This window comes from Ammospiza caudacuta, chromosome 19 (genome assembly GCF_027887145.1).
Source record: "Ammospiza caudacuta isolate bAmmCau1 chromosome 19, bAmmCau1.pri, whole genome shotgun sequence".
Classification (NCBI taxonomy): Eukaryota; Metazoa; Chordata; class Aves; order Passeriformes; family Passerellidae; genus Ammospiza; species Ammospiza caudacuta.
This window is the reverse complement of record NC_080611.1, coordinates 12,670,026-12,683,759: the sequence shown is the minus strand read 5'-3', so window position 1 is coordinate 12,683,759 and position 13,734 is coordinate 12,670,026. Positions and strand designations below refer to the sequence as shown.

At 67.3% G+C, this 13,734-nt stretch overlaps 4 protein-coding genes across 7 annotated transcripts; 2 read left to right on the top strand and 2 right to left on the bottom strand.

The window, feature by feature from the left end:
- Positions 1–876: 876 nt before the first annotated feature.
- On the top strand, positions 877–2,251 carry SYNGR2 (synaptogyrin 2). Its single transcript, XM_058817088.1, has 4 exons — positions 877–993; positions 1,133–1,370; positions 1,772–1,911; positions 2,010–2,251. The coding sequence occupies exons 1-4, from the start codon at positions 889–891 to the stop codon at positions 2,205–2,207; spliced, it is 681 nt and encodes a 226-aa protein (XP_058673071.1). The 5' UTR covers positions 877–888; the 3' UTR covers positions 2,208–2,251.
- Positions 2,252–3,443: 1,192 nt separating this feature from the next.
- TK1 (thymidine kinase 1) lies at positions 3,444–6,561 on the bottom strand. Its single transcript, XM_058817394.1, has 7 exons — positions 6,483–6,561; positions 5,926–5,957; positions 5,743–5,856; positions 5,573–5,666; positions 5,153–5,242; positions 4,951–5,070; positions 3,444–4,847 (listed from the first exon to the last, which is right to left on the bottom strand). The coding sequence occupies exons 1-7, from the start codon at positions 6,546–6,548 to the stop codon at positions 4,692–4,694; spliced, it is 672 nt and encodes a 223-aa protein (XP_058673377.1). The 5' UTR covers positions 6,549–6,561; the 3' UTR covers positions 3,444–4,691.
- A 351-nt stretch (positions 6,562–6,912) lies between these two features.
- AFMID (arylformamidase) lies at positions 6,913–9,612 on the top strand. 4 transcript variants are annotated; one of them, XM_058817336.1, is made up of 11 exons: positions 6,913–7,048; positions 7,145–7,235; positions 7,309–7,413; positions 7,490–7,538; positions 7,686–7,771; positions 7,848–7,920; positions 8,163–8,260; positions 8,414–8,492; positions 8,633–8,762; positions 9,034–9,138; positions 9,241–9,612. In XM_058817336.1, the coding sequence occupies exons 1-11, from the start codon at positions 7,019–7,021 to the stop codon at positions 9,268–9,270; spliced, it is 876 nt and encodes a 291-aa protein (XP_058673319.1). In that variant the 5' UTR covers positions 6,913–7,018; the 3' UTR covers positions 9,271–9,612. The 4 variants fall into 4 exon arrangements, with proteins under 4 accessions (XP_058673319.1, XP_058673318.1, XP_058673317.1 ...); XM_058817335.1 differs by having other exon boundaries at positions 8,633–8,828; XM_058817334.1 differs by having other exon boundaries at positions 6,984–7,235.
- A 418-nt stretch (positions 9,613–10,030) lies between these two features.
- LOC131566128 (uncharacterized) lies at positions 10,031–12,537 on the bottom strand. Its single transcript, XM_058817330.1, has 7 exons — positions 12,334–12,537; positions 12,144–12,227; positions 11,968–12,056; positions 11,501–11,686; positions 11,203–11,340; positions 10,858–11,050; positions 10,031–10,545 (listed from the first exon to the last, which is right to left on the bottom strand). Exons 1-7 carry the CDS (start codon positions 12,512–12,514, stop codon positions 10,208–10,210), a joined length of 1,209 nt encoding a protein of 402 aa, XP_058673313.1. The 5' UTR covers positions 12,515–12,537; the 3' UTR covers positions 10,031–10,207.
- Positions 12,538–13,734: the final 1,197 nt, after the last annotated feature.

Here is a 13,734-nt window from a genome sequence, read left to right as displayed (position 1 = left end):
GCCGCTCCTCGGTTTCCGCCGCTCCCCGCTTTCCGCCGCTCCCCGGTTCCCGCTCCCCGGTTCCCGCTGCCCCCCGCTCCCCGGTTTCCGCCGCTCCCCGGCGCTGCGGGACGGAGCCGGAGCCGGAGCCGCGGCGTGCGGGCCGGGGGCAGCCGGAGCGCGGAGTCCGCGGGGCTAAACCGGGACTAACCCCGGCTCCAGCCCGGTCTCAGGAAGGAAGAGAGGGCGGATGGGGCGGTTCCGCGGCCGAGAGGTTCCGCCCGCCGTCCGGGATCCTTCGGCTCGGGCACGAAGCCCCGAGCACCAGTCCCGGAGCTCGGCTCGGGACGGCCAGGACCGGCCCCGAGAGGTCCCGTCGGAGCAAAGATCCCCCCGTGCCCCCACCGTGCTCCCCGCCCGGTGCCGTCTCCCTCCTCCCCTACTCTCCCTCTCCGCCCCGGGGCGGGCTAAGGCTGCTCGGCGCCGGTGCCCGCTCGCCCCGGTAGCGGGCACCGACGGGACGCCCCTCGGCGCTCCCGCCGCCCGGGCCGGGGGTGCGGACCTGCGGGGAACGGGGGCTGCCGAGCCCTGTCCGTCCCGTCCCGTCCTTCTTGCCGCCTCCCGGTAACGGGCGGGGGCGGCGGGAGCCCCCCGAAGCCCCCGTTTCCCCTCGGCTGTGCTCACCGGGGCCCGGCGGCGGCCGAGGGTCGGGCCGGCGCTCCCGTCCCCCGTTACACCGGGGCGGAAGGAGGGCACCGGGACAGGGTGCGGGACGGGCGCGGCGCTGAGCGCCCGGGCGGGGGAGCCCCTGTCCCGCCGGAGCCAGCTCGGCCGCCCCGCCCCGGCGTCCCGGGCCGCCTGGACCGGCCCTCCCGGGGCGGTGCCGCGCAGCAGCCGCGGCCGAACGCCATGGAGGGCGGCGGAGGCGCCTACGGGGCGGCCAAGGCCGGCGGTGCCTTCGACCTGGTGCGCTTCGTGCAGCAGCCGCAGGTGGTGGCGCGGATCGTCAGCGCGGTGAGTCGGGACGGACGGGACGGGACGGGACGGGAGAGCCCCGCCGCAGGCCGGCGCCCCTCGCCCAACGGGCCCGGCAGCCCCCAAAGGGCTCCCCCGGTCTCGGTGCCGCCCACCGGACACCGGCTCCGCCCCGCAGGTCTTCGCCCTGATCGTGTTCGCCTGCCTGGTCGGGGACGGCTACATGAGCCGGCCCGAGGACCCGCAGCTCTACTGCATCTTCAACCACAACGAAGACGCCTGTCGCTACGGCATCGGCATCGGCGTTCTCGCCTTCCTCGCCTGCATCTTCTTCTTCATGGTGGACGTCTACTTCCCCCAGATCAGCAACGCTACGGACCGCAAGTACCTGGTCCTGGCCGACCTCGGCTTCTCAGGTACCGGGGGCAGCGCGGGCCGGGCTGTGCCACAATGGCCGCCTTGTCCCGTGACGTGGCTGCCGGTGCCTGGCCCAGGGAGCCGCTCCCGTCTGGCGTGCTGCCCGCGGGCCACGCGCTGCTGCTGCTAATGCTGCTGCTGCTGCTGCTGCTGCTGCTGCTGGTGCTGGTGATGCTGCTACTAATGCTGCTGGTGGTGCTGCTGCTGGTACTGCTGCTAATGCTGGTACAGCTGCTGGTACTGCTGCTGCTGGTGCTGCTGCTGCCACTGAGTGCCCCGAGGAGCGGCTGCCGCTGGCCGGGTGCCTGCGCCAGCCTGCACGGTGGAGCAGGGTCTGGGCCCGGGGCTGCCCAGGAGCAGCAGGACTGGCTCTGGCCCCTCATGCCACTCCCCCCCACAGGTCTCTGGACCTTCCTGTGGTTCATCGGCTTCTGTTTCTTGACCAACCAGTGGTCCTGGACACGGGCCGAGGATGTGTTTCTTGGAGCAGACTCTGCCCGCGCTGCCATCACCTTCAGCTTCTTCTCCATCTTCTCCTGGGTGAGTGAACCCCTCTGCCCCACCTGGGGGGAGAGCAGAGGGGCCCCCTGCACTCACAGCCTGGAACGGCCTTGATGCTGCTCCCCTTCTCTGTGCAGGCGCTCCTGCTCACCTTCGCTTACAAGAGGTACAAAATGGGGGTGGAGGACTTTGCTCAAAGCTACGCCGACCCCAGCCCGGGGGTTCCGGCTCCGTACTCCAGCTATCCCAACATCAGCCACGAGAGCTACCAGCAGCCGCCCTTCACGCACACGGCGGAGGCCCCGGAGGGCTACCAGCCTCCCCCGGTGTACTGAGCCCGGCTGGCTCCCGTGGGACGGCTGAACGGTTCAGTTCCTAACGCGGGGTGGGAGGGAGGGGTCTGTGCCTTGGAGGGGACGGCGGGGCGGGAGGGTGGTGGCTGCTTTGTTTGAAGGTGACTGGGCCTTTCCATGGGGTGCAGGAGGGGCTTCTGCCTGGTCCCAGAGCTGAGATCCTCACTGGAGGGTCCAGAGCCCAGTGTGTGATTTGGTGGGTGATTTGGCACACCATGATTTGCAGCTGCTGGTGAGCAGTGCAGCTGCAGGAGGTCGGGTGTGCGGGCAGCCCTGGCACGTACAAGCCTCTGCTTTTGCAGTGCTGCCTTGGTGATGGGCTGCAGTTTATGCCCCTGCCCTGGCGAGGCCCTGCCCCTGTGACTGTGCCCTGGCCCGTCCTGTCTCCAGTGCCTTTCAGCCCTGCTGGCTGCTTTCCCCCAGAGCCATCTCGCTGCTGCAGCACAGCCAGGCCCAGCTCTGCCTTTCCCCGCCTTCCCCTGCGGCTGCTTCTGGGCCAGCTCTTGCCAAAGCCCCCTCTGCCCTTCTCTAACGCCGTGCTGTGCCTTCCCCAGCCTGCACTGGAGCTGCTGGTGCTTGGATGATGTGCCTTGGGGTCTGTGGGAGCGGTGAGCACTGAGATCCTCAGCAGGGCCGTGGCTGAGGACATCCTGGAGCACTTTCTTTCCCTGGTGTGCCTGCCCGAGCGCTGCTGCGAGCCCGAGCTCCTGCAGCCTGCCCGCAGCTCCTGCCTGCACTCCAGCCACACCAGGAGCCCATGGGCATTTCTCAGGTTGTGTTTGCTGCTGTGCTCTGGTAAAGCTGTTCCCAGCAGCCGTGTGTAAGTGGGCCATCCCTGCTGGGGCCAGCGTTTGAGTAGTTGTCACTGTAGGTTGGAATAAACTTTTTCACCAAGCCACCCTGTGAGCCACCACGTGCCTTTTCAGGGAAGGGGAAGCAGAAATGCAGTTTCTCAGGGGAAGCAGAAAAGGCTCCTGCAGTCCTTCTGCCCCTGCAGGGCTTGGGGCGTCAGTGAGGCAGCACAGCCCCTCCAGCTGCTGTGCTGCAAACAGCACACTCATGCTGGTGCCTATTTTTAGGCCACCCTCGTCATGCTCCAGCCCCAGCCTGTGAGCAGCCCTCCCACCCTGTGACCAGCCCCTGCTGTCTCACTGGGCACTGCCAGGAAGCCTTAGCAGAATGCTCTGGTAAAAAAATACACACACAAATTAATTCAGTTATTTATTAAACTAAAGGAGCAGCAGTGCCTTCTCCAGCCCTGGGGAGAAGCCCAGCCTGGCAGTCAAGTGCTTGTGAGCACAATAATTCTCACCTGAAGCATGGGGGCAGCAGGGGGGTTCAGGCAGCTCTTGGAGCCTTGCAGGGCACAGGCAAACAGCAGCCCTGGACTCAGAGATGCAGAGGTCTGGCCTGGCCAGAACAAAGAGCTACTGCTCAGAGCCTGTGGGTGCTGGGAAAAAACACTTCCAGGGAAAAAACAATTTTGCAGACAATAAGGAAACAACAACCTTCCAGAATCTGAGTCTAACAAAGAGGGAAGAGGATCCTGCTTAGAGCAGACCAAGAGTCAACCTCGAGGATTTTGGAAGGCTGAGGAGAAAGCAAGAGACATGACTGGACTGGAGAAGCAGCTCCTCAGGAGAGCCCCTTTACAAAGCAGCTGGATCTTCCCTGGAATAATTGTCTACATCTTGGTAGATGAAACTCTGGGCCTCCAAACCCCTGAGAGGAAACACAGCACCAAAGAGACAGCACCAGCCTTGAACCTGAGAAAAACTGCCCTGAATTTGGAGGAAGCTCTTCCTGGGACCAGTTCCTCCAAACAAGTCTGTCACAGCCTGCTAGAACACAGCCAGCCCTCGAGGCTCAACACCTCAGCAGAGTCAGCTGCCAGGCCTCCTTCTGTTTCAGCAATAACTGACACCAGTGGGCAGGCTGGCAGAGAGGCTGGGGGCTGCCCAGGGCTGGGCTGACGCGTGTGTCAGTTTAAAAGCTGTGTCACAGCTCTGTGACAAGGGACAAGTTACCTCAGACTGCTAAGGAAGGAAGCTAAAAATTGCATTAAAAATACTAATGGCTGTACAATGTCTTGAGAAACCACGAATGTAGCAACAGTGCACAAGGGCTGCATTTACAGGCAGCAGAAGCAGCATGGTGTCAGCCTGAGCCCGCTTGGAGCCCTGTGAGAGCTGGCCAGAGGCACAGTGAGCAGCAGTGCTGCAGCCTGGCCCCACGGGCAGTGCCCCAGGGCGTGTGTGTGGCAGCACCAGAGACTGTGCTGGTCCCTGTCCTTGTCCTGAGATGGGAACTCGCTCTAGCCAGGCTTTTGCTTCTGCTTCCACCAGCATCAGGCCTGGCGGATCCTCAGTTGTGCTGCTTGGTGGGGAGGGCTGGACAGTTTGTTAAAGTACAGAGGGGCCTGTGCGCCACAGCACTGAGCTCCCTCGCCCTCCGTTTTCACAGCAGTCAAGTGAAGATCTTGCGAGGGGCAGCTGTCTCCAGCTGCCTCAGGCCCAGGGGCACGTTCTCCTTGTTGTCTGGCCCGGGCTGCTGGGGCCGCGTGCGGAAGTAGCAGACTCGGCACACCGAGTGGTACTTGTCAGCTCCTCCGATCACTTCCACCTGGCAGGGAAACACGGGAGCGGCTGCAGAGCCCGGATCCCGGAGGGAGTCTCTGTACCAGCCGGACAGAAAGTGAAACAGTTTCTGTTCCAAGGGCACTCACCTCCCGCTCTGCTCCCAGCCTCTTGGTGTAGGAGGCCTCTTGGAAGCACTCCATGCACACAGCGTTCAGCTTCACCACGCTCTCCGCCAGCGGCACCAGGTTCAGGATGCTCCCAAAGGCCTGTGAGACAGCATGGAAGGTGCTGCTGGGTGGGCTCCACGAGGGTCCCAAAGCAGCTGCGGTACCAAAATGAGTGTTTTACCTTCCTCTGGAAGGTGCCATCCAGAGCAGCAACAATGACGGTTTTCCCAGTGTTGGCCATTTTCTCACAGAACTCCACAATGTCTGGGAACTGGAGGGGTACAGGACATTGTAAAGAAGGATGAGGGCAGCACTTGGCTCCAGATCCCACAGTGCGTGCCCAGACAGCAGCACCAGGAACAAAGAAAGTCAGAGCCACGTGCCCTGTCTGTGAAACGGGCTGCAGTCCCACCGTGCTGTCTGCAGGGACTACAGGGAAGGAGGCTTTGACTGTGAGCACTTTGACTGTAAGGCCACACAGATCAAACTCCCCAGGGCATGACCTCCCACCCTCTCCTACAAGGACACAGAGCGTGCACAGGAGCAGCGAGCAGCGTGTGTCCCGCGGAGCCCAGCACACCCAGCCCGGCTGTGCACTTACGAACTGGCCCTCATCGATGCCGATGACGGCGGCCCCCAGCGCCTCCTGGTACACGTCGTGGAGGAGCCCGGCGGGCAGGGCCTCCATGGTGCTCCTGCGGGCAGGGAGGGAGTGAGCCGGGCAGGCGGGCAGCCCCGTGAAGCGGGGAACCCTCCTGCCCCGGAGCTCACCTGTCGTGTGTGCAGACCCCGGAGGAGCTGTAGCGCGTGTCCTTGGCGTACTTCACCAGCAGGCACCGGTACTGGGCGAGCTGGAAGCGCCGCACTCGCCGCATGAGCTCCGTGCTGCAAGACACGGTGTCAGCGGGCCCCAGCCCCAGCCCGCCGCCCTCCCGCCCCCCACTCCGTGCCTACCTTTTCCCGGAGAACATGGGCCCGAAGATCACCTGGGGGCGGAACGGTGCGCTCAGAACGGCGGCCAGCGGGCAGCCCCGGCTGCGCCCCGCCGGGGCCCGGCAGCCCCCTCAGCCCGGCGCGGCGCCCACACCTGCCCCCGGCCCGTGCGCGGGGCTCCGGCAGTACCGTGCCCGTATCTGGCCCCAGGCCGCGCTCGGGGCAGCACCGTGCCCGTATCTGCCCCCCGCCCGTACCCGGGGCAGCACCGTGCCCGTATCTGCCCCCGGCCCGTGCCCGTATCTGCCCCCAGCTCCTACCTGGGGCAGCACGGTGCCGGTATCTGCCCCCGACCCCTGTCCGTATCTGCCCCCGGCACGTACCCGGGCCAGTACCGTACCCGTGTCTGCCCCCGACCCGCATCTGCCTCCGGCCCGTGCTCGGGGCAGTGCCGTGCCCGTATCTGCCCCCATCCCGATGCCCGGCAGCGTTGCCGTACCCGTATCTGTTCCCACACCGGTGCCCCGAGGTGGCACCTGTACCTACCCCCCCGGCCGTGCCCCGGGGCGGGCGCGTACCTGAATCTGCCCGCGGGGCCGGCTGGGGGAGCCGGGGTGGACACCGGGCACCGTCAGGCAGCTCATGGCGGACTGCCGGCCCGAGCCCGCGCGCGCCGAGCCGGCCGGGCCCGTCAGCCAATCGGAGGAGGCCTCTCCCCCACGCGCCGCAGCGCCAGCCAATCGCGAAAGAGTCTGCACGGCCGCGCGGCAACCCTGTCCAATGGGGGTCATGGGCGCCAAAATTTTTATTTTCCTCGGCCCGCAGACTCCGCCCTCCCGGCCCCGAGCGACCAATGGGAGACGGCCCCGCCGCCGGGCTCTGGCCTCTCCTCCATGATCTGGCCCCGCCCCCGGGCTCGGGCCTCGCCTCCGGGACAGCCAATGGGAACGCGCCCTCCAGCCCGCCCCCCCTCAGGCCCCGCCCCTCGGCGGGCGGGCGGCCCGGGAACGGCACCGGGACTGGGACCGGGGACGGCACCGGGATCGGGACGGGGAGCTTCACCGGGAACGGGACCGGCATCGGGAGGGGGACAGACACCGGGAGCGGCCCCACGATGGGCGGGTGGCGGGACATGTCCGCGGAGGTACGGCCCCGGGGCAGGGCAGAGCGCGGGTCCGCTCCGGGCCGCCGGCCGGGGGTGCTGGCGCTGCCCCGGCGCTGCCCCGCCGCCTCCCCGCAGGCGCTGGAGGACCACTACTCCCCCAGTCGCTGGTCCCCCCGCCTGGACCGGGACACCATCATCGACGCGCACCTGGCGGTGACGGCGGCAGGTGGGGATCGCGGCACCGGGACCGGGGCTGCGCTCGGTGCCACGGCGCCGTGCCCCACCGCCTTCCCCCGCAGGAACCGAGCGGGCCCGGGCCAGCGGGCAGACCCTGCTGCACGTGCCCTACGGCGACGGAGACCGGGAGAAGCTGGACATCTACTTTCCCACGGAGCCTTCCGAAGGTGAGCGTCGGGGCGGCGGGGCCGGGAGCGGGAGCGGGCCGGGCGGACACCCGGCTCACCCCGCTGTGCTGCGCAGCCTTCCCGGCGCTGGTCTACATCCACGGCGGGTACTGGCAGTGCCTGAGGTGAGCCGGGCTGCCGGGATGGGCTCCTCGCGAAGGGACCCCTCACCGACTCTCGCTGACCCCTCTCCCGACACCGGGGCTTGCTGCGGGACACGGTCTGGCCGGTCCTCAGCGGCCCCGCAGCTCATGCAGCATCTCTCTCCGCAGTAAGGACGACTCGGGGTTTGCAGCCCCGCCGCTGGTGTCGCAGGGGGTGGCAGTGGTGGCGGTGGGCTACGACATCGCCCCCAAGGGTAGGTGCTGCCCTGCAGAGGCTGCGGCTGCCTGCGCAGCCAGCGCCTGCAGCCCTGCCCTTTGTCCTCTGCTCAGGCCACATGGACACCATGGTGCTGCAGGTGCGCCGCAGCCTCGCCTTCCTGGTGCAGCACTACCCCAGGATCAGGTGGGCAGCTCCCGGGCCGGGGCTGCTCTGTGGGAGCGGCCGGGGGGCTTCGGCACCTCGGCCCGAGCACTGGGCAGCGCCTGTGGCCACAACCCCGTCACTGCACAAGGCAGCGGCTGGCGGATCGGGAAACATCTGAGCTGACACATTCGGGCTGTGCCACCTCCTCTGCACGGGGCAAAGCGTGCCCAGGTGTCCCCAGCTGTCCCCAGGTGTCCCTCTCAGCCACTCCCTCCTTCCAGGGGCATTTACCTGTGCGGACACTCGGCAGGGGCCCACCTGGCGGCCATGGTGCTGTCCACAGACTGGACGGAATTCCAAGTGGTGCCAGATATCAAAGGTAGCGTTGCCACGTCCCGAACAGAGTCGGGAGGAGAACAGGTCTCCATGGCTGGGACAAGGCTGCGGGGCTGATTATGCTCAATATGAGGTCCCGGGGCTGTGGGAGCACCCAGGCTGCAGCTCCTCACCTGCAGCTCCTCCTCTGCCCCAGGAGCGGTGCTGGTGAGCGGCCTGTATGACCTGGAGCCCATCCTGCACACCTACGTGAACGATGCTCTGAGCATGAGCCGGTGAGCCCACAGGCTGTGGGACAGAGCACGGGCAGGGGTGCCGGTGGCTCTGCAGCCCCTCTGCCCCTGCGCCCGCCCAGCAGGGCAGTCCTGCTGATGGCACAAAGGGCTGCATCAGCTCCACGGTGTGGCTCCTGCAGGGAGGAGGCCCAGAGGAACAGCCCCATGAGACTCGTCACCCCAGCCGTGCCACCAGCCTGTGAGGTGCTCGTGGCTGTGGCCCAGCATGACTCCCCAGAGTTTCGCAGGCAGTCCCAGGAGTACAGCCAGGTGAGCACCAGGTGGTGGCAGGACCATGGCCAGGTGAGCACCAGTCAGCCACAGGAGTACAGCCAGGTGAGCTCCCCCAGAACCCTGCTCGGCTTTGGTGGGGACACTGCTCCAGGCAGCCCTCACCAACTTACCCGGCTGGGAGGAAGAGCTTCTGTGCGGATCCAGAGCAGTTTCTGCTCACTGGAGGTCCTGGCCAGGACATTATTCCTGCTGCTTGTCCGGGGCAGGGGGAGCTTGGGGTCCATCCTACACTCTGCTCTGTCTGCAGGCCCTGCGTGCAGCAGGCTGGTCTGTCTCTGTGCTGGACCTGGCTGGTGTGGATCACTTTGATGTCATTGAGAGGCTGTCAGAGGACAGCTACGTCCTCACTCAGGTGGGCAGGAGGGCTGTGCCAGGGTGGATCAGGTGGGCTGCCACCTCCCTGAGGAGAGGTGCAGGGTCAGGGGTTTTCACAGGGTTTGGTTCCTCACCCCAGGTGATTCTGAACATGATTTCAAGAGCATGATGGCACCTCAGCAGTAGAGAGATGGGGACCATGGCCCTGTGTGGTGGCACCTCAGCAGTAGATGGGGACCATGGCCCTGTGTGGTGGCAGTGGGCACCTGGCATCCCCTGCCTGCTGCCCCCTCGGTCTAACACAGAGCCACAGCTGTCTCAGACCCACACTGTGCCCTCTCTGCTCAGCCCAGCCCAGGCTGGTGCCCCTTCCCTGCAGTGCCCCTGCCCACTGGGGCAGAGGAGACTGAGGGCTGCAAGGCTCTGACTGGGCAGCCGGACCATGAACGTTGATCCCTCGGTGTCCTTTAAACGGCACATTGGCAATACAAATAAAATGGGAATTACTGCTGCCTGGGGTGGTGCTTCCCAGGGAGGCAGTGAGTGCACACCCGAAGCCACTGCTGCTGAGAGAATCCCTTCTTCCAGTGCAGAGCTCTGGGGCTGGCTGACCCAGAACGTGACAGGGGGGCCTGGGGAGCCCACCTGCTGCTGTGGGACAGAATCACATAGGCCTCTGTGAACGGGAGTGACACAGACGTCTGGGCCAGGCTGGGCTCACGCTCTGGGACAGTCCTGGCCAGACACAAACCTTGGCACTGTTGTGCAGCAACCATGGTCCTGTGGCTGAGACGGTTCCATGTCCTCAGGAGCAACTGTCCCTCCGTGGGGATATTGGCTGTGATGATGTCCCTGCTGCAGAGCAAGGAAAAGAGAGAAAACACCCCGCACAGCGACAGTACCACCAAAAGGTGTTTATTTTGTGCACTGACTGCCTGAGGGGCTGCGGTCTCCGCTGGGCTGGGCTCACACTGGTTTGTCAGCCTGCCTGTGAGGGCTGATGTCATGTTTCAGATGGCTGGGGACACATCTGGAGCACAAAGGGGCCGCGCCCACTGCTTGCTCTGGGCTGCCCGAGTGCCGCAGCTGCGGGGCTGGCACAACGCTCAGGCTCCCCCCGTGCCTGGAGGCGCTCGATGCAGTCCCGAGGCCAATTCCTCCTGGCACTTCCTGGCCACAAACTCCAGCTTTCTCCTGGCGAGCTCGGTGCCGCGGGCCGAGACGTCGCGGTGCCAGACGGCGCGCAGGGCCCGTGCCGACCAGGGCAGCAGCAGGACGCTGACAGCCCGCCCGGCCTCAGCCTCCTCCTCCTCGCTGACGGCGCGCAGGCGCTCGCAGAGCTCGGCGGGGCACGGCCAGGCCCCTGGCACATCCAGCATCACGATGTTGGTCTCCACTGCTGCCAGGCTGACGGAGCACAGGGGAGAGTCCAGCGCCTGGACACCTGCGGGAGGCCCAGGTGTGCAAGCCCACTGCCCAGCCACCTGGAACAGGCTACCTGCCCTTCCCAGAGGTTCTGGGGGAAGGAGAGCCCTTTCTCCCGCACGTGGTACCAGGGTCACTGAGCACAGCACGGGGACGGTCATGCCATGATCCTGGCACTGCAGCCAGGTGAGGATCCCAGCAGCATCCTCACCTGGCTGGAGACCCAGTGTGGCCGTGCAGGGATGTGCCCAAGGCACCAGCAGCAGGGTGGTACTGCTGGGCTGTGCCAGGTGTGCTGTTACAGCCCAGCACCCTCGGGGCCCTGAGGTACCTTCTGCAAAGCTCCGGGCGTGCTTGTGGTCCCTGCTCAGTGTCTCCTTGGCGTGCTGCAGCCCGAGGAGAGCGGCGGCCGCCAGCACCCCCGCCTGCCGCATGCCCCCTCCCAGCAGCTTCCTCACGCGCCAGGCCTCGGCCACAAACTGCCCGCTGCCCGCCAGCACCGCGCCCGCCGGGGCGCCCAGGCCCTGCAGAGCCACCGCCGGCGTCACCCAGCTGTGCCGGGCCTGCCAGCTCCCCGCCTGCCAGGGCTGCTCTCAGCCCAACACCTGCAAACAGGGCAGGCTGCGGCTTGTGCTGGCCCCTGCCAGCCCTGCTATCCCTCCCCACACAAGCAGACCTTGGAGAAGCAGAGGGACACAGAGTCACAGTGCTGGGCAATCTGGGCTGGCTCCACGCCCTGGGCCACTGCTGCATTCATCAGCCGTGCGCCGTCCATGTGCACCCGCAGCCCGTAACGGTCTGCAAGCCCGCGGACCTGGTAGTCAGGGGGACAGCTGGTTTGGGAGGGACCCTGGGGCATATAGTGCCACCACCACGAGCCATCTCTGAGCTCCAGTGTCCCCGCAGTGCCATTGTGCAGGGCCCAGCTGCCCACGCCGGGCAGGACTGTGCCAGCGCCGTCTGTGGGCTCTCACCTGCCTGAGATAGGTGAGGGGCAGCGCCCGGCCGCCCGCCGAGCTGTGCGTGTTCTCCAGGCAGATGAGCTCAGGACGCGGATGGTACCGGCTGCCGTGGGCCTCGCGGATGGTCAGCTCCAGCTGCTCCAGGTCGAAGGTGCCATTCGGCAGATCTGGCAGTGCCTGGGAGTGCACACCGGCGACCTGTGCCCAGGGCACGGAGAGCGCGGAGCTGACAGGGGCAGTGGTGGCGCACGGCGTCTCCAGCCCTCTGTGCCCTCCATCGGGTGTGTCCAGCCTCACTCGTGCTGCAGCCCGTGCCTCGGGACAGCGATCCAGGGGATGCCCTGGCAGCGGATCCTCCGCGGGGCCGGGCCCTGGCAGCCAGCGGAGGGCAGCACGCGGCCGCCCTCCTGCACTGCCACCAGCGCCACCAGCGCCACCAGCGCCACCAGCGCCACCAGCGCCACTGCCGCCGCGCTCACCTGCGCGGCCCCGCCGTGCTCGTAGACGTGCAGGTGGGCGTCCCGGCCCAGGAAGAGCTGAGCCCCCCTGCGCTGGCAGTGGCACATCACTGGGGGAGAAGGGCAGTGAGGGAGGGGACGGGGCAGCATCCCCAGCCGGGGGGCACGAGGGGCTGCGAGCGCAGTCCCGGACTCACCGGCGATGAGGTTGGCCATGGTGGCCGTGGGCACGAACAGAGCGGATTCGGTGCCCAGAGTGGCCGCGGCCCGGCGCTGCAGCTCTGCGGGGACACGGATGTCCTGGGAGGGCTCGGGGACCCCCGGTCCCGGCTGCCCCCGGTCAGGCAGGGACCCGCGGGGGCCCGTTACCCCCATTTCCCCGCCCACCGTTCACCGCCGGGTCCTCCCCGTAGTCGTCGTCGCCCACGGCGGCGCGGGCCATGGCCCGGCGCATGGCCGCACACGGCCGGGTCACCGTGTCGCTCCGCAGGTCCACCACGAGCGGCTGCCGACCCCCGGGCCCCCCCACGGGCCCGGGCAGCCGCCCCCGCCGCAGCGCCGCCCGCATGGCCCGGACCGCCCCCCGCAAGGGCTCCCGGGCGGGGGCGGGATCGCCCTTCCTTCCTTCCCGGGAGCGCGGGGCGGGAACGGGCAGCGCCTCCTTCCCGGGAGCGCGGGGCGGGAACGGGCAGCGCCTCCTTCCCGGGAGCGCGGGGCGGGAACGGGCAGCGCCTCCTTCCCGGGAATACGGGGCGGGAACGGGCAGCGCCTCCTTCCCGGGAGCGCGGGGCGGGAACGGGCAGCGCCTCCTTCCCGGGAATACGGGGCGGGAACGGGCAGCGCCTCCTGCGCGGGCACCGCCTCGGAGCGCCGGCCCCGCCAGCCCCATCCCTCCATCCCCACCTCACACCGGTGGGGGCTGCCCCGGCCCTGCGCTGCCCCCCGGCCCCTCCCTGTGCTGGGTGTCCGAGGGAGGGAGCCAGGGGGATCCTCTTTCCATGGCTGAGCCAGGGGGATCCTCTTTCCATGGCTGCGCAGGAATCGCTCCCGCCCCGCTGCTAGGAGGCTGCCCCGGGGTCTGGGCGCTGGGAGCTGCTCCCGCTCCGGCTGTGTCTGCCCTGGCCGCAGCCGATTGCCCTGGCGTGCCCAAAGCCCGGTGGCACCGCAGGTGCGCTGGCGCTGCAGCGGAGCTCTGGGGTCTTCGGGCAGCTTCACAGATCTCGGCACTCTGCCTGCTCTGAGGGGACCCGGGAATTGGGGGATTTCTTGGCAGGAATCCCCGCTGCCCCCCGGCAAGAGGGCTGTGTCCAAAGCAGTGGGGAGACCCCCTCGCCTCCCCGCGCTGGGCTGGACCAGCCGGACCGCACTCCCTGCTCCCAGCACGGGGGGCACCGCTCTGCAGCGCCCAGCGCCTCTCCCGGCCTTTGCAGGGCACCAATAGGGCAGGTGCACCCATTAAGGCGCCTCTGCCCCTCAGCCCTGCCCACCTGGGGATGCTGTGTGCTCCAGCCCGTGCCATGCCGCTGCCTTCTCCCTCCCTCTGCCACGTGCCCCCCCAGCCTTGGCTGCCCCAGGTCCCCCATCCTGAGCCCCCGCAGCCGCCCCGCTGGTGCCCATGGCCCTGCTGTGCCCCTGTCCATGAGCCCCTCCCTCGGTATCGCCCCCCGCGCTGTCAGCCCGCAGATGAGTGAGCCATAAACAGTCCTTCATGAGACGTTTCTCACACGCAGGGCCACATGTTAACAGTTTTACTTTATTTACTGCCTTCATTTCCTCTTTGTTCCAGGA